Source organism: Arvicola amphibius, chromosome 10 (assembly GCF_903992535.2).
Source record: "Arvicola amphibius chromosome 10, mArvAmp1.2, whole genome shotgun sequence".
NCBI lineage: Eukaryota > Metazoa > Chordata > Mammalia > Rodentia > Cricetidae > Arvicola > Arvicola amphibius.
Window position 1 is genome coordinate 103,308,307 of NC_052056.1, and position 21,239 is coordinate 103,329,545.

Here is a 21,239-nt window from a genome sequence, read left to right on the forward strand (position 1 = left end):
TTCTCCTCAGTAGTCTAATTGCACTGTTACTTTTTTAGGCCCAAGAATCCTATGAAAAGGCAATGGACAAAGCCAAAAAGGAACATGAGCGGAGTAACGCCTCCCCTGCCATTTTCCCTGAGTACCAGCTGTGGGAGGACCACTGGATTAGGTGAGCCGGAGCAGGCCTTGTATGTGTGGGATACACATGCCAGGGTGCACATGTGGCGCTCAGAGGGCAGCTATGGCCTTCATCCTCCCCTTCCCCAGTGTTCCTCTAAGTACCTCAGGCCTGGTGGCAAGCACCTTTACCCATGGAGACATCTTGCCAGCCCAGCAAACAGCAGTTTTCTAACACAGTCCAGTCCAGAGATATAGTGATTCGATATGTATGTGCCGAGGAATAATGGCAAAGAAACACTAAAGTGTTTTTTTCGTTGTTAGGCCAGAAAACTGTAAGTATGATAAAGCATTGTAGTCGTAGCGTCCGGTTTTTCGTCTGGAATCTGAGCTAAGGCGTTTCCAGCAGAACTCACTGGCCTCTCATGGTGTGCGGTCATAGGCATCATGAAGGTGGGCTCAAGGCTGCAGTAGTTACATAGTTCAACATGCCAGATATTTCCAGAAGCATCTCAGGTTCATTACGTGTTTGATTTTAGGCTACTGTGTGCTTGTTGTGTGTCTAGAGCCGGTTAGTATCGCTAACTAGCCGGCCACCCGAGGTTTGGCGATGTGACTCCCTATGAATCCCCTGGTATGGAAGGGTGTGGATGGACTGGGCTGGTGGCGCACACCCTTAATCCCAACACACTAGAAGCAGAAGCAGGCAGAGCTCTGAGTTTGAGGCCAGTGGTGGGCTTAAGACCCTGTCAGGGGACAGTCTTAATGAATGAATTAAAGCAAAGGAACGTGTGTGTCAATTCATCCTGAGTTTTCTCAAAAGGGTTGCTTGCTACAGAATCTAAGAAACTAATGTCATGTGTAATTAAATGTACTTGTTAGGAACCAGTCACCGCTGCCTTCCCTCAGGGGCCATGTGGTCATAGGACAGGCAGGTCTCCTGAGGGCAAGCGGGAATATCGTCCCACAGCAGTCTGTACTCCAGCCCTCTTCTCTGTAGTGATGCTGTCTTCAAACCCTTTGCCTTTCCAAGTCTGTCAGTGTGTTGTCCTGACTGAGCTGCTTTGACCCTGGTCTCCTAGGTGCTCCAAGGAGCTGAACCAGTGGGAAGCCTTGACTGAGTTCGGCCAGTCCAAAGGCCACATAAATCCCTACCTGGTCCTGGAATGTGCATGGAGGGTGTCCAACTGGACTGCCATGAAGGAGGCACTGGTGCAGGTAAGACCCTGTTAGCAAGGACCACGTTGCCTGTCTTTCTGTCACAGAGATCTTGCCTAGATCTGAGTAAGTTTGGTATTAATTGAACATTTAGTGTGTGTGTGTTCACGCGCACACATATACACTACAGGTACACTGCAGTGCCTGTAGAGACCAGAAGAGGGCGTTAGATCTCCTGGGGCTGGAGTTAGGGGTGTACTGGTGATTGTAAACTGTTGTGAATGTTCATACCAGACTCAGGTGCTCTGCAAGAGCAACAGGTATTCTAGATCTGCTAAGCCATCTCCATCCTCTGTCGTTCAGTTTTATGTACAAATGAGGATTGATTGGGTGTAGAGACCTTCACCTTTGAGAATAACATTGTGAAGCAGTTTGGAATAATTAAGTTGAAAGTGTTGGTGTATTTTTGTTGGAAGAATCATCAGGACTAACACAGAAGATTGGAGCCGGAGCAGCCTAGGCTGATGTGTTTACTATATCTGAAAAGCCTCTGATAGGAGGGACAGGCTCTTGTTCTGAAGTGTGCTGGGCATGGGGGGTGATGTACAGTGGGAGTAAGGTATTTATTGGTCTGTGCATGTGGCACCATGACAGGAGTACAGTTCTGTCTTCTCCCTGGGAGCTTTTGTGGTGCACTCTGCAACCCAGGAGATTGGCTGCTCTCCCAAGTTCAGGAGAGGATCGCAGAAGAGCAGTGTAATAAATGCCTGGCTTCTCTATTGAAAGTCAGGGGTTTTTTTTTTTTTGATATTTTAATGTTTTGGTTTTTTGAGAGAGAGAGAGAGAGAGAGAGAGAGAGAGAGAGAGAGAGAGAGAGACTTCCTCTTTATTTATTTATTAAAAATTTCCCTTCCCCTCCCCCTTCCTCTCCAGTCTAAGGAGCAGTCAGTGTTCCCTGCCCTGTGGGAAGTCCAAGGTCCTCCCCTCTTCATCCAGGTCTAGGAAGGTGAACATCCAAACAGACTAGGCTCCCACAAAGCCAGTACATGCAGTAGGATCAAAACCCAGTGCCATCGTCCTTGGCTTCTCAGTCAGCCTCCAGCCTCATTCAGAGAGTCCAGTTTGATCACATGCTCTATCAGTCGCAGTCCAGCTGGCCTTGGTGAGCTCCCATTAGATCAGTCCCATTGTCTCAGTGGGTGGACACACCCCTCGCGGTCCTGACTTCGTTGCTCATGTTCTCCCTCCTTCTGCTCCTCATTTGGACCTTGGGAGCTCAGTCCAGTGCTCCAGTGTGGGGCTCTGTCTCTATCTCCATCCATCGCCAGATGAAGGTTCTATGGTGATATGCAAGATATTCATCAGTATGGCTATAGGATCTGGCCATTTCAGGCTCCCTCTCCTCAGCTGCCCAAGGAACTAGCTGGGGACATCTCCATGGACACTTGGGACCCCCTCTAGAGTGAAGTCTCTTGCCAACCCTAAAATGGCTCCCTTAATTAAGATATATACTTCCCTGCTCCCATATCTACCCTTTCTCCATCCCAACCGTCCCATTCCCCCAAGCTCTCCCTATCCTCCCCTTCTCACTTTTCTCTCCCCATCTCCCCTTGCCCCCATCCCACCCCACCCCCAAGACACTTAAGGTCATGCTCAACCTCCTTAGCCATCAGGGAAATGCAAATCAAAACGACTTTGAGATACCATCTTACACCTGTCAGAATGGCTAAAATCAAAAACACCAATGATAGCCTTTGGAGAGGATGTGGAGTAAGGGGTACACTCATCCATTGCTGGTGGGAATGCAAACTTGTGCAACCACTTTGGAAAGCAGTGTGGCAGTTTCTCAGGAAATTTAGGATCAACCTACCCCAGGATCCAGCAGTACCACTCTTGGGAATATACCCAAGAGATGCCCTATCATACTACAAAAGCATTTGTTCAACTATGTTCATAGCAGCATTATTTGTAATAGCCAGAACCCGGAAACAACCTAGATGCCCCTCAATGGAAGAATGGATAAAGAAAGTGTGGAATATGTATGCATTAGAGTACTACTCAGCAGTAAAAAAACAATAACATCTTGGATTTTGCATGCAAATGGATGGAAATAGAAAACACTATCCTGAGTGAGGTAACCCAGACCCAAAAAGATGAATATGGTATGGTCCTCACTCATAAGTGGATTCTAGCCATAAATAAAGGACATTGAGCCTTATAATTCGTGATCCCAAAGAAAAACATTGTTATCCTCCTGGATATTGGAAGTAGACTAGATTGAAAGTCAGTTTTTACTTTAGGGCCAGACTTCTGTGTGTTGCTTTGTGTAATTGGCCAGAGTTGGAGAGCATCATCACCACCTTGGTTGTTGCCCTCACTCCAGGTGGAGGTCAGCTGTCCGAAGGAGATGGCATGGAAGGTCAACATGTACCGAGGATACCTGGCCATCTGCCACCCCGAGGAGCAGCAGCTCAGTTTCATAGAGCGCCTGGTGGAAATGGCCAGCAGCCTGGCCATCCGCGAGTGGCGGCGGCTGCCCCATGTGGTGTCCCACGTGCACACACCTCTTCTGCAGGTAGGTATTGCCCCCTCCTAGAGTCCTTAGCGCTGCAGAGCAGCTGAGGTCCATAGATGAGCCAAGCAATAAAGAAAACTTTTTCTTCTGGTTTCTTCCTTTCCCCTGGGAATTCATTTTCAGGAAACGAAGGCCAGAGTCAGAACATCAGGGGAAAAACAGTGTAGCTTTTCATTTTGGAACTGAGGATCTAAGACATTCTTACAAGGGATTGTGATTTTACCATCTGGGCGATGGTTTGGGCACGTAACAGTGTGAAGCTACTGTTCAGACAGCTACCATCCAGTCTGAAGTGACTTGTGCCCTGATGTCCTTTTTTTAAAGATGCATTTATTTATGTATATTGAGTGCTCTATTTACATACATGCCTGCATGACAAAAGAGGGCATCAGATCTCATTACCAATGGTTGTGAGCCACCATGTGGTTGCTGGGAATTGAACTCAGGGACATTGGAAGAGCAGCCAGTGCTCTGAACCATCTCTCCTGCCCATGAAAGAGTATGTTAGATTTGTCATGGTATGTATATTGATCTGTTTTTTTGTTGTAATTAGCACAGTATGGGCTATATGTGAACCATCCCAGACAGTCCATTTGGGGTCAGTTTCTAGAGGTAAAAGGTCAGAGGCCCACATTTTGTGACAGTCTTCTTTCCGGGAAGAACAGTGGGAGACATCAGAACGTGTTACAGAGATGCTAGTATTTCATCTGGGGTCTCTTAATCCAATCCTGAGCATCTCTTAAAAGACCATAGTTGGTTTAAGAGGTTAAATCCCAGTGAGTTCTGGGGCAGGAACTCAGGGCAGAGCACTGCAGCTTCTCATAAACATAGCGACTTCCTGTCTGAGATTGTCTCCTCAGGAGCCACAGCTTTAGTGAACAGTGCCTTGTTGCTGTTCCAGTCTTCTCTATGTGCTCTTACCTCTGCTTACCTCTGTTTCAGAAAGAACGCCCTAAAATGACAGTTACTCCGCACATGAGTGAGTGTACGGATCTAAGTTACTGAATATTATGGAGCTTTTAGTTACCAGCAGTCTTATACTCCAGAGTGTGGTAGAGAGTGGCTGCAGCTGTGACTGTTGGATTTCCAGAGTTTTCTTGGGGTAGGGGGGTGGTAATAAACCTTAAACCAAGGGCCTTCATGCTAGGCAAGCAACCCCCTCTTGTGACTGCTGGAAGTTATCTTTGCGTGAAAACAGTTAATAGCTACATTTCTGAATTTTTAGTACCAACCATGAGTGACAGTTGTGAAAACATGAAATTATTTTGTGCAATTACTTAAAGCATGAAGTATAGATGCAGCTTGTCTCATGATTCTGATGTCCGAGTGTCTTGGAAAGTGAATGAACAGCAGTCTCATTTCTCACTACTTTGCTAATGGTTTGTAGTGGCAGTGTTTGCCGGTCATCTGCTGTGGACAGGTCCTACTACTGCATTTAAAGATGATTATTAGGGCTGGAGCCATGGTTGAGATCACTGAGGGCTACTTCAGAAGACCCAGGTTCAATTTCCCAGCACATGGTGCTTTACAACCATCTGGACTGTCAGTTCTAAGGGATCCAACCCAAGTGATAGCTGCCTCCACACCACTAAGTCTTTTTGTTGTTGTATTTGTTTTTCAAGACAGGGTTTTGTAGACAGAAGTTTCTGTCCTGCCTGGTCCTGCAGCTGTTCAATCCCAAAGAAACACACAGAGACATATATTATAAACTGTTTGGCCTATTAGCTCAGGCTTATTACTAACTAGCTCTTAGAACTTAACCCATAATTCTTACGTAGATTTAGCCATGTGACTTGGTACTTTTTCTCAGTAAAACATTCTGATCTTGCTTCCTCTGCATCTGGCTGACAACTGTCTCTGCCTTTCCTCTTCCTAGAATTCTCCTAGTCTGGTCACCCTGCCTATACTTCCTGCCTGGCTACTGGCCAGTCAGCATTTTATTAAACCAATATGAGTGACAAATCTACAGTGTACAAGAGCATTTTCCCACAGCAAGGTTTCTCTGTATAGCCTGACTGTCCTGGAATTCCTTCTGTAGATCAGGCTGGCCATGAACTCAAAGATCTGAGTGCTGGGATAAAAGGCATGTGCCACCTGCATGAATGGTTTTGTTTTCTGAGACAGGTTTCACTAGGTAGCCTTGGCTGGCCTAGAACTCAGGCTAGTCTCAAATTCATACATAGAGATCCATTTGTCCCTTTCTTCTGAACGCTCATCACCACATCCAGTGTTTTTGTTTTATTGTATGTGTGTGTGTGGTGTGTCAAAATCAGAGGACATCTTGGGACAGTTGGTTCTCTTCTTTCTCTATGTCTCAGATCAGTTCAGGTGTCCTCAGTCTGGAAGCCAGCACCTTTACCACTGAGCCATCTCTGCATACAAGCCTCCTAACTAAGAAATTTTAGAGAAAACCCTGGCAACACCCATTAGAATACTTTCAGGGACCCCTTCAGTGATTTGGGCTGTTTGGTTGGGGTTATTTTTGAGTCAGGTTTTCTCTGTGTATCCCTGACTGTACTGGAACTTGCTCTGAAGACCAGGCTGGCCTCAAACTCAGAGACCCAGCTGTCTTTGCCTCTGAGCATTGAGATTAAAGGTGTACGCTACCATGGTCAGCTTGGGCTGTTTGGTTTTGTATTTGTGTATGCGTTCTAGCCCAGGTGCAGAGGTTAGAAGACGACGTTTCAGAATCGTTTTCTCCTTCCATCACATGGGTTCTGGGGACAAACTCCATCCGACTGAAGTAGACTCAGGTAGTCAGGCTTGGTGGCAAGCACCCTTACCTGCTGAGCTCCCAACCCAGCTGTGGAATTTCTCCATGCTCCCCTCAGGCTGCCCAGCAGATCATCGAGCTTCAGGAAGCTGCACAGATAAATGCGGGCCTGCAGCCCACCAACCTGGGTAGGAACAACAGCCTCCATGACATGAAGACGGTGGTGAAGACCTGGAGGAACCGGCTGCCTATCGTGTCTGACGACTTGTCCCACTGGAGCAGCGTCTTCATGTGGCGGCAGCACCATTACCAGGGTAAACCGACCTGGTCCGGCATGCATTCATCATGTAATTTTCCAGACGCCCCGCTGTGCTGGTTTCATGTCTTCGTTTTGTTTTGTTTTTTTGGGGTTTTTTTTTGGTTTTTTTTTTCCCCAGATTTTGTGTTCTGGGGTAGATGTAAGAGGTAGCGGTGGTGATGGCGAGGGAGTGGGGAAGCTGGGAAGCAGTGGGAGGATTTCGTGTCCTGCATTCTACCCACTTAACAGGGAATTCCTGCTGGACCTCAGTGCAGGCCATGCATTCTGCCCACTTAGCAGGGAATTCCTGCTGGACCTCTGCAGGCCATGCATTCTGCCCACTTAGCAGGGAATTCCTGCGGACTTCAGTGCAGGCCATGCATTCTGCCCACTTAGCAGGGAATTCCTGCTGGGCCTCTGCAGGCCATGATGTGTGAGTGGCGGCACTCACTCTGTCTCAAAGCCCCTGCCTAGAAGCACTTGTTCTCAGCTGGCTTTGTGTCCATTCCTGGTTTTCCTGCCCTAAATCCACCAGGCATCCTTGTATTGAGAAACCACCTGTGACGCTGTGACCTTCTCAGGGAAGATAGACATTCTCACTCGAGACTTCTCTTTTCCCCCTTTGAGACAGGATCTCATCTACCCCAAGCTGGCCTCGTTCAGCTTGAGGACTGAGGATAACCTTGAACTTCTGATCTTTCTTCCTCAGCTTCCTGGGGCTGGGGCTACAGGCATGCTTCATCATGCCCCATTTTTGTGGTGGTAGGGAACACAGGGCTTCATGGATGTTAAGCAAGTATCCTGCCAACTGAGCCCCATCCTGGCTCTAGTGTGTGTCACAGGATTCCAGGGAAAGCAATAACGGTGTATCCTGTTTTCATGAGCCATGTTATGTGTTTTCTTCATTTTTCTTTAAGCCTGATTGTTACACGCTTAGAGAAGCATGTGACATGCCTGACCACTAATTCCTTTGCTCTTTAGCTATTGTAACTGCATATGAAAATAGCTCTCACCACGACCCAAGTTCCAATAATGCCATGCTTGGAGTTCATGCCTCAGCCTCAGCCATCATCCAGTATGGGAAAATTGCCCGGAAGCAAGGTCTAGTTAATGTGGCACTGGATATATTGAGCCGTATTCATACCATCCCTACTGTTCCTATCGTGGATTGCTTCCAGAAGATTCGACAGCAAGTGAAATGCTACCTCCAGCTGGCAGGAGTGATGGGCAAGAACGAGTGCATGCAGGTAGGGTCCTGGAGAGGTGACCGTGTCGGGCTTCTAGGCAGGCAGAGAGGAAGGGAGATGAGGATGTTCCAGACACAGCTCGACAGTGGGAAACTGTCCTAGAGAAGGAATGAAAGGAAAGCATTCAGTGTTAAAACTGCATCTGTGGTCTGTTCTGCCATGTGCTTAGGGATATGTTTGAGGAAGAAAAAACGTTAGAAAGGAGGAGTTAAGGTCAGTCCTGGCCCTCCTGTGCTCAGAGAACCAAGTGAAAGAGACAGCAAGTCTGGCTGGACATGGTGCTTCAGAAAGATAGGCTTCGTAAATACTTGATGAATTGTCTAGAAATGCCAAGAGTCTTTTCCCTCTCCATTCCCGAACAGGGCCTTGAAGTTATCGAGTCCACAAACCTGAAATACTTCACGAAGGAGATGACAGCTGAGTTCTACGCTCTGAAGGGAATGTTCCTGGCTCAAATAAACAAGTACGCAGACTGTGTGGACCGGGTGGCAGGATCTCTAGCTCTTCCTTAGGAACGCGAAGCCATTGTGAGGATTGGAGCTGAATTGCGTGGTTTTCATATTAGTGAGATGCTCCGTGTGTGGCGCCCTCTGCTGAGAAGAGCTCACAGCAGAGCCATATGTAGCCCACACGGTGTCTAAGAGAAAAGTGACATGAGCACAGACCCAGTGGTGACAAGGGGTCCTCACCTGGTCCCTCAGGCTCTGTTGGGAGTACAGTTGTTTCTCTTGATGTGTTGTGGGCTTCCGTTGTTTTAGCTGGTCTTGCTGTGCGTTACCCAGTCAGGATCCAAGCTCCTCAGCTCAGTCTTCCTGTTGAGCCTCCTAATTCCCTGCCCAACTTAGGAGAGCGGTTTTTGTTGTAGAGCCACTGTCAGCTCTGACTGTGGACCAGATCCATCCAGTTTGGAGCAGAAAGTTGTATAGAACCCCACCAAGCCTTGCTAGGCAACGCCTACTTGGTCATCGCCTTTCCTGTGCTTTTGGAATTGGCTTCTAGTTTGGTTTGGAAATTGAGCCTTTAGGCCTATGTTTTCCTGGTTTGTTGTGGGAGCTCCTTCCGCTCCTTCAGCCAATAGCTGCTGTTTGTCCTACACATCAGTAGCGCGGTAGGAATATGGTCTCTTGTGTCACTGTTGTGGAGTAATTTGACGAGTGGCAGTTTCACAGAAAATATTAAGACTAAATTAAGTTGCCGTAAGCCCCAGAGGTTCCCTGAGCAAAGCAGTGCTTGTTCCAGAGTGTCGAGCAGCACCAGTCACTACCGCCAGTGTAGAACAGCATCAGAGCTCAGTGAGCAGCCTGCTCTGCACATCCAGCGGTTCTGTGTGGGTGCCTCAGAAACACTGCACTGCTTTAGGTGACGTCTGACTGGAAGGTTCGTGGGATGAAGAAGTGTGTCAGGTACATCATTCCACCAAGATGGAGAACAGACTGGTGGCCAGGGGCTTGGCATTGCCAGGAATCAGTGTGACTGCTTAAGGAAGGCCACACAGCAGCTCCATGAATGTGTTAAATATTACTCATTGTTCAGTTTGGTTGCTTGATTGTGGATTTATAAAATAGTGTTTTAACGGTGTTCCTTAGGCTGGCTCGTAGCTTGCTGTGTGTTCTGGGCTAGCTTTGTCCTTGATCCTCCTGCCTGCCCCAACTGCCTGAGTGCTAGGGTGACAGGTGTGAGCCGCTCTCAGTTGAAATCCTTTGTCTGAAGCAGTGTTATGTCATACGTGGCATGTTTTGGTTCCACACAGATCAGAGGAAGCCAACAAAGCATTCTCAGCAGCCGTGCAGATGCACGATGTGCTGGTGAAGGCTTGGGCCATGTGGGGTGACTACCTGGAGAGCATCTTCGTGAAGGAGCGGCAGCTGCATCTGGGCGTGTCTGCCATCACCTGCTACCTTCATGCTTGCAGGCACCAGAACGAGAGCAAATCTAGGAAGTACTTGGCCAAGGTGAGACCTGAGATTGATCTTTGCCGCAAAGCAGCTTTGAGCTTGGGTCAAGGTCCAGCTCCAAATCTGAGTGAGGTCTGCTTCCCTGCCCTCACTTCCATCAACCTACAGTGGGACGTTGCACAGTTGAAGCTAAGGAAGTGGAGCCTGAACATCCTGGGGTCTTGGCCTTTCCTTTATGTCTAGTGCTCTCTGGGGTCACACTCTGGACAGGACCTTCTAGGCCAGAGGAACAGAAATCCACCCTGGCATGCTCTCCGTCCAGTGCCTCAGCACAGTGAGAATTAATGTTTGCAGTAGACATGGGAATAAGCTCTGCTGGGGCTTTCGAATCTGGGTTGAACATGAGCTTTGGAGTGCACATGAGCACACATGGTAGCCAAGCCAGGTGCTGTGGCAGCATCACCCTCATGCACTCTGCAGTCACAAGCTCTGCAGGACCAGGCACCAGCATGTAGTTTGCCTGCTGTGCATTGCTGATGATCAGATTCTCATAAAAATCTGTATGGACTGGGTGAGGGTACACCTGTGAACAAGCAGGTAATCCCTGTTGTCTCCAGTAGTTACTGCTGGTCTCCAGGTTGGATCATTTAGCAGAAAAACTGGATTCAAGTTACAGATTCTCTTCAGCTGTAAAGGTTACAGTTTAAGCTTTGTATTCATTGCCAGTCGTGGCCATTAGCACCACTTCACTTAACGTCGGGGGAAAAACCACTTGATTGAGGCTCTCAGAATTCTCATGTAACTAAAGCATGCCCTCTGCCTTAGGTGTTGTGGCTTCTGAGTTTTGATGATGACAAGAATACACTTGCGGATGCTGTGGACAAGTACTGCATCGGCGTGCCCCCCATCCAGTGGCTGGCATGGATTCCACAGCTCCTCACCTGCCTGGTGGGCTCCGAGGGCAAGCTGCTCCTCAACCTCATCAGCCAGGTAGAGTGAGGCAAGCCTGGACCCCATGGAGTATATGGATGTAGGATTTTGAGGGGTGAAGACCTTGCATTTGTTTGTTTGCTTTTGGAGGCAGGGTTTTTCTCTTTAGCCCTGGCTATTCTGGAACTCACTCTGTAGACCAGGCTGGCCTCAAACTCAAGAGACCCGCCTGCCTCTGCCTCCTGGGTGCTGGAACTAAAAGCCACAAGCATTTATTTATTTTTTATGTCTGAGTGCTCTGCCTGCATATACACCTGCACGCCAGAAGAGGGCATCAGACCCCATTATAGATGCTTGTGAGCAACCACGTGGTTGCTTTGGAATTGAACTCAGGACCTCTGGAAGAGCGGCCAGTGCTCTTAATCGCTGAGCCAGCCATAGAAGAAGATTCTTAAGTAGTAGTGGTGCAGTTAGAGTGGGATGCTCACGGTGTCTGTTACTTCTTAAAGTCCCAGCTCCTGAGCAAGCAGCCACCACGGGACAGGCAGCACCTGTCTAGTTGGTTCCATTTACATGGAGATTGTCCTGTGATACCTAGAAAAGACACTTGCTTGAGCACATGGCAGTGATGCTCCTGAACCCTGACGTTTTGCGTAGAGCCTCGCTGCCAGGTTACTGCCTCAGTCTGTCCTGTATTGTCACTCATGCAGTGGCTGCACACAAAGCCAGGTGCCACGTGGCCCTGGCAGTTAGATATGCTGTCTTCTGTGGCACATCTGGAAGGGTCTCAGTGACAGGGTAATCTCCTTGGTCACAAGCTAGTATGGTAGAACTGATGCCTGCCCCCATGAGTACGTTTCCTTGAATCCTCCAGCAGTTACACAGACTAGAGTTACACAGACCAGATGTTGCACTTGGTGGGCTTGTCCTTTATTTGGAGCCACTGTGTGGCTTGAAATGGCTTGAGCCCAATATCAAGACTAACAGATACATAGGAAACCGTGATTGGCTGAGATCCAGGTCTGGGGTCAGTGTCTCTTGCTTTTCTTAGATTTACTGAAGAAAATAGAGTGAGGTTTCTGCTATTAATGGTCACCAGGTAGAATTTATGAGACGCGGTCTGTTGGGGTTTTAAACACTGAGCCAGAGATCTCATTTGGTGGCTAACAGCTACATATATTACATCAGTCACTGGTATTGGCCTCTTTGACCCAAATGCACAAGCAAAGCCCATTCCCTGCTTGCTCGTGCTTAACTCTCCCTCCGCGTTGTCCACCACCCAGAACATGTACTGGGGAGCAGTGCTGTTGACTCCTTGCTGACCCCAGCAGGTTGGACGAGTGTACCCGCAAGCAGTCTACTTCCCCATCCGGACTCTGTACCTCACCCTGAAGATCGAGCAGAGAGAGCGCTATAAGAGTGGTATGTCTTGGCTGGGAAAGCTGGTGGGGTCTCGGGGGTCAGTCTGGGGTACCCCAGAGCACGACTGCTGCAGGCTCACACCTGCCCACAGCTCCCCTCCTCTGTGTGGTCAGTCTTCTCTTTGGTCAGGGCAGAGGACTAAGCCTAACGGCTGAGTAGTTTGTGGTTCTTCCTGCCACAGTGGAAAAGCGTCCATGGGGAAGGGGGGGTGGGGACGACTTACCGAAGGTGGAATAAATTGGTGAAGCCCCAGCTGTAGGAAATTAGAGAGCTCTGCTCAGCACAAAGATGGCAGTGTGTAAATGTGCTGTGGACCTGTTGAGGACTGTGAGCAGTCTGGTCTCCAGTTGTTCTAAGAACAAAGAATATGACTTTAGATCTACATTGAAGAGCCTTAATGAGGAAAGGACTGACTTAGTGGTTTGGGGTACTTGGTAAGCTTTGGTGCATCATAAACCAATTGGCTCCTCATGTTGCACCAGAGGAAATAAGACCAAGTGGGCACAGACACACAGTGCACTCAACTCTCTGGCTTGGTCATTTGAAGATGAAGGTTATTTTCTTAGTTCCTGACTAAATACAGTGAGCTCAAGCCAGAAATCGGTCATGCAATGTTCTGTAGCATGTTTCTCAGAGAGTAACTGTTTTTCAAAAACATCATTTTGCAAGTGGGTGAATGGCGTATGTAGACCAGTTTTGTTTTGTTTTGTTTTAGCTGCTTTTCGGTTCTTTGAACTTCAGTAGCAAGGGATGTGTTGGGAAGTCATTTTCCAAATATTTTCTGTCAGACAGCAGATGATGCAAGGAGTTCAGGGAGCCATGCCCCTTGCCCACTTGGACTCTGGTTCACTGGCACACACACGCTGGCCTTTCCCTGAACTGCTTGTAGCCAGGGCAGAGCTGACCGTGCTCTCTGCTCCTCAGTCAAGTGGGGCAGCTGCTCCTAGAACCAGGGCATCTCTACCCTGTCCCTGGGGTGAAAGGTCTTGTCCCACAATGGCACAAACCCGCGTTCCTGTGGCCAGTGGGTCTTGGAGCAATCTAAACTCGTCATAAGTGGGTCTTGCGCTGACATTGGCGTTGTGTGTGTTGCTCTCAGATTCTGGACAACAGCAGCCCAGTTCAGTGGGTAACCAGTCACATTCTGCATCAGATCCAGGGCCCATAAGAGCAACAGCACCCATGTGGCGCTGCAGCCGCATCATGCACATGCAGCGGGAGCTTCACCCCACCCTCCTGTCTTCCCTGGAAGGCATCGTCGACCAGATGGTCTGGTTCAGAGAGAACTGGCACGAGGAGGTAGGTGGACCCGATGCTGTAGCTGCCTCCCCATAGAGGAAGTGGACGGAAGTGTCTGCACACATGCAGTCCTCAGACTGGGTGTCTGGTCAGCCCGCAGTTGACACTTGAATGTAACCACGCAGCTTCAAGTCATTGAATAATGGGGAAGGGATGAGGGCGGAGGTTTTTGTAGCTCAGTAGGTAGAGCACTTGCCTGGAATACACAAAGCCCAGCACCATGTAAACAAGCCATGGTGATCCATTCCTCCAGTCCTGGCACTCGGGGTAGGGGCAGGAATCTCAGGCGTTCCAAACCAACCTGGACTACATGTGATGGTGAGAGGGAAATGAAGGTGGCAGCCACTCTCCCTGCAGTGCCCTCCACGGCCTCAGTCACTGCCGACTGAGGGAAGGACTGTGCTGTCTCCTTGAGGGCAGTCACTTCAGTTGGTGACACAACCCACGTGTTACCTTACTGGGCTCTGGGCCAGCTTTTTGATGAGAGACTTCGTAGGTAGCACTGGCTGCCAGCTGTTGGTAAAGGCAGCAACTACTGGGTGAGTGGTCAGGTCTGGCAGCGCCTTTGGCTGCCCCGCTGCCCTCTGGCTGATGGTCTTCGTTTCTTCTGCCAGGTGCTCAGGCAGCTCCAGCAGGGCCTGGCAAAATGTTACTCTGTTGCCTTTGAAAAGAGTGGCGCTGTGTCGGATGCCAAGATTACCCCTCATACGCTTAACTTTGTCAAGAAGCTGGTGAGCACTTTCGGAGTGGGCCTGGAGAACGTGTCCAACGTCTCAACCATGTTCTCCAGTGCGGCCTCTGAGTCTCTGGCCCGCCGGGCACAAGCTACAGCCCAGGACCCCGTCTTCCAAAAGCTGAAGGGCCAGTTCACCACAGGTGAGCCTTGCACTGGGCACGTGCTGCTTAGACTTTGTGTGACCCCAGCACTCGGGAGGCAGAGGCAGGCAGATCTCTAAGTTCCAGGACAGCCAGAGTGACGTTGTGAGACCCCGTCTCAATACTTAAAACATAAGGAAGCCAGGAATGCCAGCAGTCTGACTTCATGTCCTGCTTTCCATTGAAGGGCTAGAGTGTGACCTTCCCTCACTTGGTTTTAGGGCAGAGCTACAAAGTGAGGTAGAAGACTTGAAAAGTTAAAATGCAGGCTCGATAAGTGGGGTGCAAACTTGGAGTGCAGGAGGCAGGATGACAGGGGGACTGTTTTATTACTTGAGGTTCATGTGAAGGCATTTTCTTTCCTAGGCTTATAGGTGTTCAAATCCTCCCCTAGTCTCTTCCCGCCTCATCAGAGATAACTTCACCACTCCCTAGTTCACATATGTGTTTACATGGCACAGAGCTCAACATGCTCTTTAGAGCAACTTATCCCAAAAAGGTCACTAACCATCAAAGAGGACATGAAAACAAGACAGGGGTGCCTCAGTTTCTCAAATGAAACATTTTTACTTACTGTTCTTGCAACTGTCTAAAACATCATTTTCCACTGATACACACTGAAACTATAGGGACATGGAGTGTATTCCTTTCTTTCCCTCAAGCTGGCTAAATATGCAACTGCTAAGCCACACCTCCAGTCCCAAAACTTCAGTGATTTCCTTATTATGCTTAAAGAATGCAACTAAAGCCAGGTGGTGGTGATGCACACCTTTAATCCCAGACAGAAGCAGGGGTGGATCTCTGAGTTCCAGGACAGGTTCCAAAGCTACAGGGAAACCCTGTCTTGAAAAAAGGATGCAGCTAAAATGGTGTGTTGTGTGTGTACCTACAGTAGATACCTGTTGATTATGCAAGATGCTTTACAATTCCGGCCACAGCCTACTGTCCCTCTACCTAGCTTGCACAGTGTGGCCCTGTCATCTCACGGGTCGGTCTGGGAACGCTTGGGCTCCTGTTAGTGAACTTACAAGGTATTTGAGGGTAACACAATTTGCCTCATGCTGAATCTTCCACATGGTAGACCTTTGTTGAGGAACACCCAGGGATGTGCATGCCTGTAACCCTGCACTCTATACCTGTATTCACACATAAAGTCATTCTATACTCACAGAGATGATAAGTAAGAGAAAGAATTTTTGGGCTTTGCCCTCCTTTTCACCAGGGAACTCGGTACTGTTAGCTCAGATTCTGGCCTCTGAAGTCAGCAGTGCCGTCACCCTGTTAGAGGGAAGCACACGAGATGAACGTTTTACCATCACGCTTTACTGACACACCAAGGACCACCTGCTTTTAACTGGAGGCCAGTGTTCACTGTCTTAATCTGATGCATCAGATCCTTCCATTCAGTGTAGTTTGAAACAGAATTAGAAATGAGTTGAAGCACTTGGTTTTCAGTGTGAAAGCTACAAAACCAAAAATTTAAGTTAAAATCACAAGGTTTCCTCAGATACAGCCAAAGGTGAATGAGAACAGTCTGACCTTCTCCAGGTGCTGTGTGTATGTAATGAGCTTGTCTCCACCAGTGGCCCTAAAGAGAACGGAGGGCACTCGGGGTTTTCTTGTAGTAAGGTGTGCATGAATATTTATTCCTTGCTAATATTCAAGCCAGAAACTATCAGGCCTGTGCTTCAGGAGGTAGAGCATAGAATAGCTATGTCGTTCATCCTGACTCAGCCGTGGAAGGGAGTTACTGGTGGACACCTCAGCTGGGGTGAGTCTCAGAGAACCCATGCTTGTGGCTCCGGGGTTTGATCCTGGACTTAGGGAAGCAAGGCAGCCCGTCTTCCACTGAGCTGCAGCACCAGCCCTTGTGAGGACTTGAGGGGACTTGAGAGGAGACAGAACAGAAAGCGCAGCTTGGTGCTGGGGTGTGGGCTGACCCCAGTCGTCATGGAAACAGTTCAGCTGTAAACCAGATAGATGTGGAGGGAAGGGAGGAAGGAAATACATCGACTAACCCGAAACAGATTGCTCCTGTGAAGCTCACGCAGGGCTGTGAGGTGGACAGCCAAAGGCCTGCGCCTTGCTTCCCTGCACCCTCGCAGCAGCCCTGTTGTGGGCGGATCACAGGACTCCTGCTTGCTGTGCAGGCATTCACCAGCCCTGCTGTATTGCACCCAGCCCCTGTGCAGGCATTCACCAGCCCTGCTGTATTGCACCCAGCCCTTGAAGCTGGTTTTCATCGTGTTTATTTTATTCTGCAGATTTTGACTTTAGTGTCCCAGGATCCATGAAGCTTCATAATCTCATTTCAAAATTGAAAAAGTGGATCAAAATCCTTGAAGCTAAAACCAAGCAGCTTCCCAAATTCTTCCTCATAGAAGAAAAGTGTCGGTTCTTGAGCAATTTCTCAGCCCAGACAGCCGAAGTGGAGATTCCTGGGGAATTTTTGATGCCTAAACCAACACATTACTACATCAAGATCGCTCGGTGAGCACAGGGCCTGGTGTGTAGAGGGGCTTTGGGGTGCTACTATGCTGGTTCCTTGGTGTGGGGTGTACAGTTCTGTTGTTGGTGTCTTCCAGGACCTGAGCTGACTGCAGGGTTAGTGCCCTGAGAGAAGGCCAGGTTTATCTGCAAAGACCTTTTCTAAGTCACCATCGAACTTGGCAAACTAAACTGTGCCAGGTGTTTACTCTTTTTGATTTTTTTAACTTTAATTTCCTGGTGCTTAGACAATTTAGGTCTTGACATATCAGTTGTATGTTGTCTTACTAGTGATTTTTTTTTTCATGTCCATTTGTGTTTTGCCTGCATGAATGTATGGCGGGGAGGTCCCCTGGAACTGAAGTTACAGACAACTGTGAGCCACTACATGGGTGCTGGGAATTGAACCTGAGTCTTCTGGAAGAGCAGCCAGTGCTGTTACCCACAGAAACATCTCTCTAGTCCCCTCAACCGAATATTGCAAAGACAAGCTTCCCCGACTACCCTGCCACTTTCCCTATACAGTAATCCAGTATGATACCATAGTTACCAAATAGAAAATAAGATTGTTATTCTGAGCCGGGCGGTGGTGGCACACGCCTTTAATCCCAGCACTCGGGAGGCAGAGGCAGGCGGATCTCTGAGTTCGAGGCCAGCCTGGTCTACCAGAGCTAGTTCCAGGACAGGCTCTAAAAAAGCTGCAGAAAAACCCTGTCTCGAAAAATCAAAAAAAAGAAAAAAAAAAAAAGAGAGAGATTGTTATTCTGTTTATTAACTCTTAACATGCGCTATAAAAACATATCTGTGCCCAGGTGTTGTGGTGCACATTTCTAAGTCCTAGTCAAGGTGCTAAGGCAGGAAGATGGTTCTGAGTTAGAGCCACTCTGGGTTCCACAGCAAGTGCTAGGCCAGGCAGGTCAGGTAAGACCCTATCCAGAACAACATAAAGGGGCCAATGAATGGCTCAGTAAAGAGGCCTACCCCATGCCTCATGATCCAGGTTCAATACCTGGAATCCACACGGTGGATGAGAGAATCCACTCTGACGGCCACAAGTACATCATGTATGCAAAATGAAACTAAAAATGTAATTAGAAGCTGGACAGTGGTGGCGCACACCTTTAATTCCAGCACTCCGGGAGGCAGAGGCAGGAGGTTCTCTGTGAGTAGGAGACCAGCCTGGTCTACAAAGCAAGTTGCAGGGCAGCCAGAGCTGTATAGAGAAACTCTGTCTCAACAAAAGAAAAAAGCCAAAATAAGCAAATAAAAGTAAAAGCGTCATTGGCAGTTGTAGAACTGACTAGAGTGTGCTGAATTCCACTTGAATAAGAGCAGCACTGTGCAGAGGCTGCCTCCAGTAACTGGCGTGCAGCTTGTTTCTTCTGAATTGGCTCTGTCTTTGCACATACCCAGACCTGTTCTCCTTTCCTCTGAGTCCCCCTTCTCCCTGTCTTCTTCTGTCAGTCTTTGATACATCCGAGATTACCAGCCACCCTGCCTGTTTGTCTGTAACAGTCCTTAACACTCCTGTTTCCCCAAGGAAGGGTCGGTTCATCTCTCCTCCATCTGCTTCTGCAGCTTCATGCCCCGAGTGGAGATTGTCCAGAAGCATAACACGGCGGCCCGCAGGCTCTACATCCGAGGACACAATGGCAAGATCTACCCGTACTTGGTCATGAACGATGCCTGCCTCACCGAGTCACGGCGGGAGGAGCGTGTGCTGCAGCTGCTTCGCCTGCTGAACCCTTGCCTGGAGAAGAGAAAGGAGACCACCAAGAGACACTTGTTCTTCACAGGTATGAGAGCCACATCTGTGTGACGGGGAAGCTGCAAGGAGCAGCCGCAGGCATGCCCTGCCTCACCTGATCTCTCACTGTGGGTCAGAGCTGACATTGGGGCTCATCCTCCTGTGTCCAGCTCAGCACAGTCTTGTTTGGGGGCTGTAGTTCTGTGTGAGGTTGCTTTTTCCTGGGGCTACACCAAGAGCAGCAGGCCATGTTACCAGGCTGTTCTGAATACAGTCTCTACCCTGGGCTTCCTGGTGCATAGTCTCTGAAATTGGGAACCCTCCTGCAAGGGCCTAAGGTCTAATCCTTTATGGACTGATCTTCTAACAGCAAAGGTGTAACCAGCCCTACTCCCTACCCCTTCTGGTGTTTTTTGTTTGTTTGTTTGTTTTTTTGTTTTTTTGTTTTTCAAGACAGGGTTGGTTTCTCTGCAGCTTTAGAGCCTGTCCTGGAGCTAGCTCTTGTAGACCAGGCTGGTCTCGAACTCAACAGAGATACGCCTGCCTCTGCCTCCCGCGAGCTGGGATTAAAGGCGTGCACCACCACTGCCCGGCCTTCTGGTGTTTTTTTTATATTATTTTATTTATTTATTTTCTTGAGGCAGTCTCTCTGACCTGGAACTCAGAGATCTGCCTGCCTCTGCCTCCCACACATGCTGTTATTAAAGATATGCACCTCCCTGTCCAGCTTAGCCTAGCTCATTTTGATCAGAGACATTTGACCTTTAACTTTTAATATCCTAAAATCTGTGGATTCAGGGCCAGGAAAAGATGTTCAGTGTATGAGACCACATGCTGCTCTGACTCCAGTTCCTGAGGCTGCAGCTCCCCCTTCTGTCAGCCATGAGCAGCTGCACTCTGTGCACATAGCCACACACAGTGTACACATACTGTGAGAAATATAGATAAGGAGTTAGAAGATGGCTCTCCACTCGGCTGCCTGTTCCTGCAGAGGTCTGGGCTTGTTTCCCAGCATCCACATGGCAGCCCACAGCCATCTGTAACTCCTTCTGGTCACTCTGGTCACCAGGTATCCTCATGGTGTACATACATACATTCAGGCAGCGCGCGCGCGCGCGCGCGCACACACACACACACACTTTTTTTAAAAAATAAAAAAGTGAATAAATAGATAAAAATCCATAGGTTTGGGGAGGCGTTGTTTTGTTTGTTACATATTTTTTGGTTTTTTGAGATAGGGGCTCACTATGTAGACCAGGCTGGCCTAAAACTCAAAGATCTACCTGCTTCTTGCCTCCCCCAGCTAAAATAAGTCTTTTGAATTTAATAAGAAATCTGAAGAAATTCGTCATATTAGAAAGCTGTGTGTGCTATAACATGTATGTGGTCCATGCTGCTTCCCATCCCTGGGTTAGTAGGCAGTAACAAGTCCAACTTGGTATGTTGGAATCATTATGGGAATTTCTCCTGGATGGAAGCCAGCAGCTGTGGTTTAGCCATGGTCTCTTCAAATTAGAAAGTGCAAGCATCTGTGGTGCAGCCCACCAGTGCTACCCCATGCGTGGGGCTCAGCAGCAGAACAAGCTGCACCAGGTTGTGCAGCCTGAGGAAGGCAGTCAGTCTCAGCTCCCTCCAGCTGACTTTACTCCTTAAAGTAGTATCTTAATTTTTCTTTTGTTTAATCACTAAACTGCCCCCATAGGCCCGAAAAACCCAAAGTGCCCAGAAGTCAGTGACTGCCGGCTGGCATCACGGAGACAGCTGTGGTGCCATGGCAGCAGGTGGTGCGCCTACCTGCTGGATGCTCCCAACTGGAGCTCAGGCATTCAGCCATGGCAGATGCCATCCCAGAGTACACGCTGCTCAGGAAGCCACACCTCAGCTCTGCAGTTGTCATGGGGAACAGACTGTAGGATTTCTGTTATGAGTGGAGTCTGTCACTGAGCCTCAGGTGACAGAAATGTCGGCTGCCTTCCTGTGCAGAGGTGGAGCCAGCCCTTCTAGTTGCAGATTGACAGATGTAACAGGTGCATTAGAGCCAGGGTGGTCCAGCTAGAGAAGGCCTCTAAGGAGTAAGCATGGGTAGAGTCCCCGCTAAAAGGGTGTTCAGGGCACCTGTCAAGGACTTGACCCTACAGTTGGTGTCTCCGGCATCTGCTGAGAACTGAGGTGGGTGACCTGGGCTCTTCAGCTTTGTTTGCTCTGGGCTGGTGGCGGGAAGGGAATGCTGAGTGCTGACCTGGTCACTCTTGCTCACCCTGCCTCCTTTTTCCCCAGTTCCTCGGGTTGTGGCTGTGTCCCCACAGATGCGCCTCGTGGAAGACAACCCCTCCTCACTTTCCCTCGTGGAGATCTACAAGCAGCGCTGTGCCAAGAAAGGCATCGAGCACGACAACCCCATCTCCCGTTACTATGACAGGCTGGCCACAGTGCAGGCACGGGGAACGCAGGCCAGTCACCAGGTACCAGGCAGGAGGCCAGCTGCTGCCCGGG

General features: G+C 48.9%; 1 protein-coding gene across 9 annotated transcripts in view; it reads left to right on the forward strand.

Annotated features, from left to right (window-relative positions):
* The window catches only part of LOC119824585 (transformation/transcription domain associated protein), a 98,768-nt gene that overhangs the window by 71,250 nt on the left and 6,279 nt on the right, over window positions 1-21,239 (forward strand). For 3 of the 9 annotated variants that reach the window (XM_038344799.1, XM_038344805.1, XM_038344801.1), the window contains exons 55-68: window positions 39-151; window positions 1,182-1,317; window positions 3,641-3,832; window positions 6,664-6,892; window positions 7,825-8,090; window positions 8,453-8,553; window positions 9,841-10,042; window positions 10,811-10,975; window positions 12,244-12,337; window positions 13,437-13,636; window positions 14,251-14,512; window positions 16,777-17,002; window positions 18,578-18,795; window positions 21,024-21,208. In XM_038344799.1, the coding sequence (XP_038200727.1) occupies window positions 39-151; window positions 1,182-1,317; window positions 3,641-3,832; window positions 6,664-6,892; window positions 7,825-8,090; window positions 8,453-8,553; window positions 9,841-10,042; window positions 10,811-10,975; window positions 12,244-12,337; window positions 13,437-13,636; window positions 14,251-14,512; window positions 16,777-17,002; window positions 18,578-18,795; window positions 21,024-21,208 (2,589 nt within the window). The remainder of the gene's footprint in view (window positions 1-38; window positions 152-1,181; window positions 1,318-3,640; window positions 3,833-6,663; window positions 6,893-7,824; window positions 8,091-8,452; window positions 8,554-9,840; window positions 10,043-10,810; window positions 10,976-12,243; window positions 12,338-13,436; window positions 13,637-14,250; window positions 14,513-16,776; window positions 17,003-18,577; window positions 18,796-21,023; window positions 21,209-21,239) is intronic. The other 6 variants (XM_038344804.1, XM_038344806.1, XM_038344807.1 and 3 more) reach the window with 3 other exon arrangements.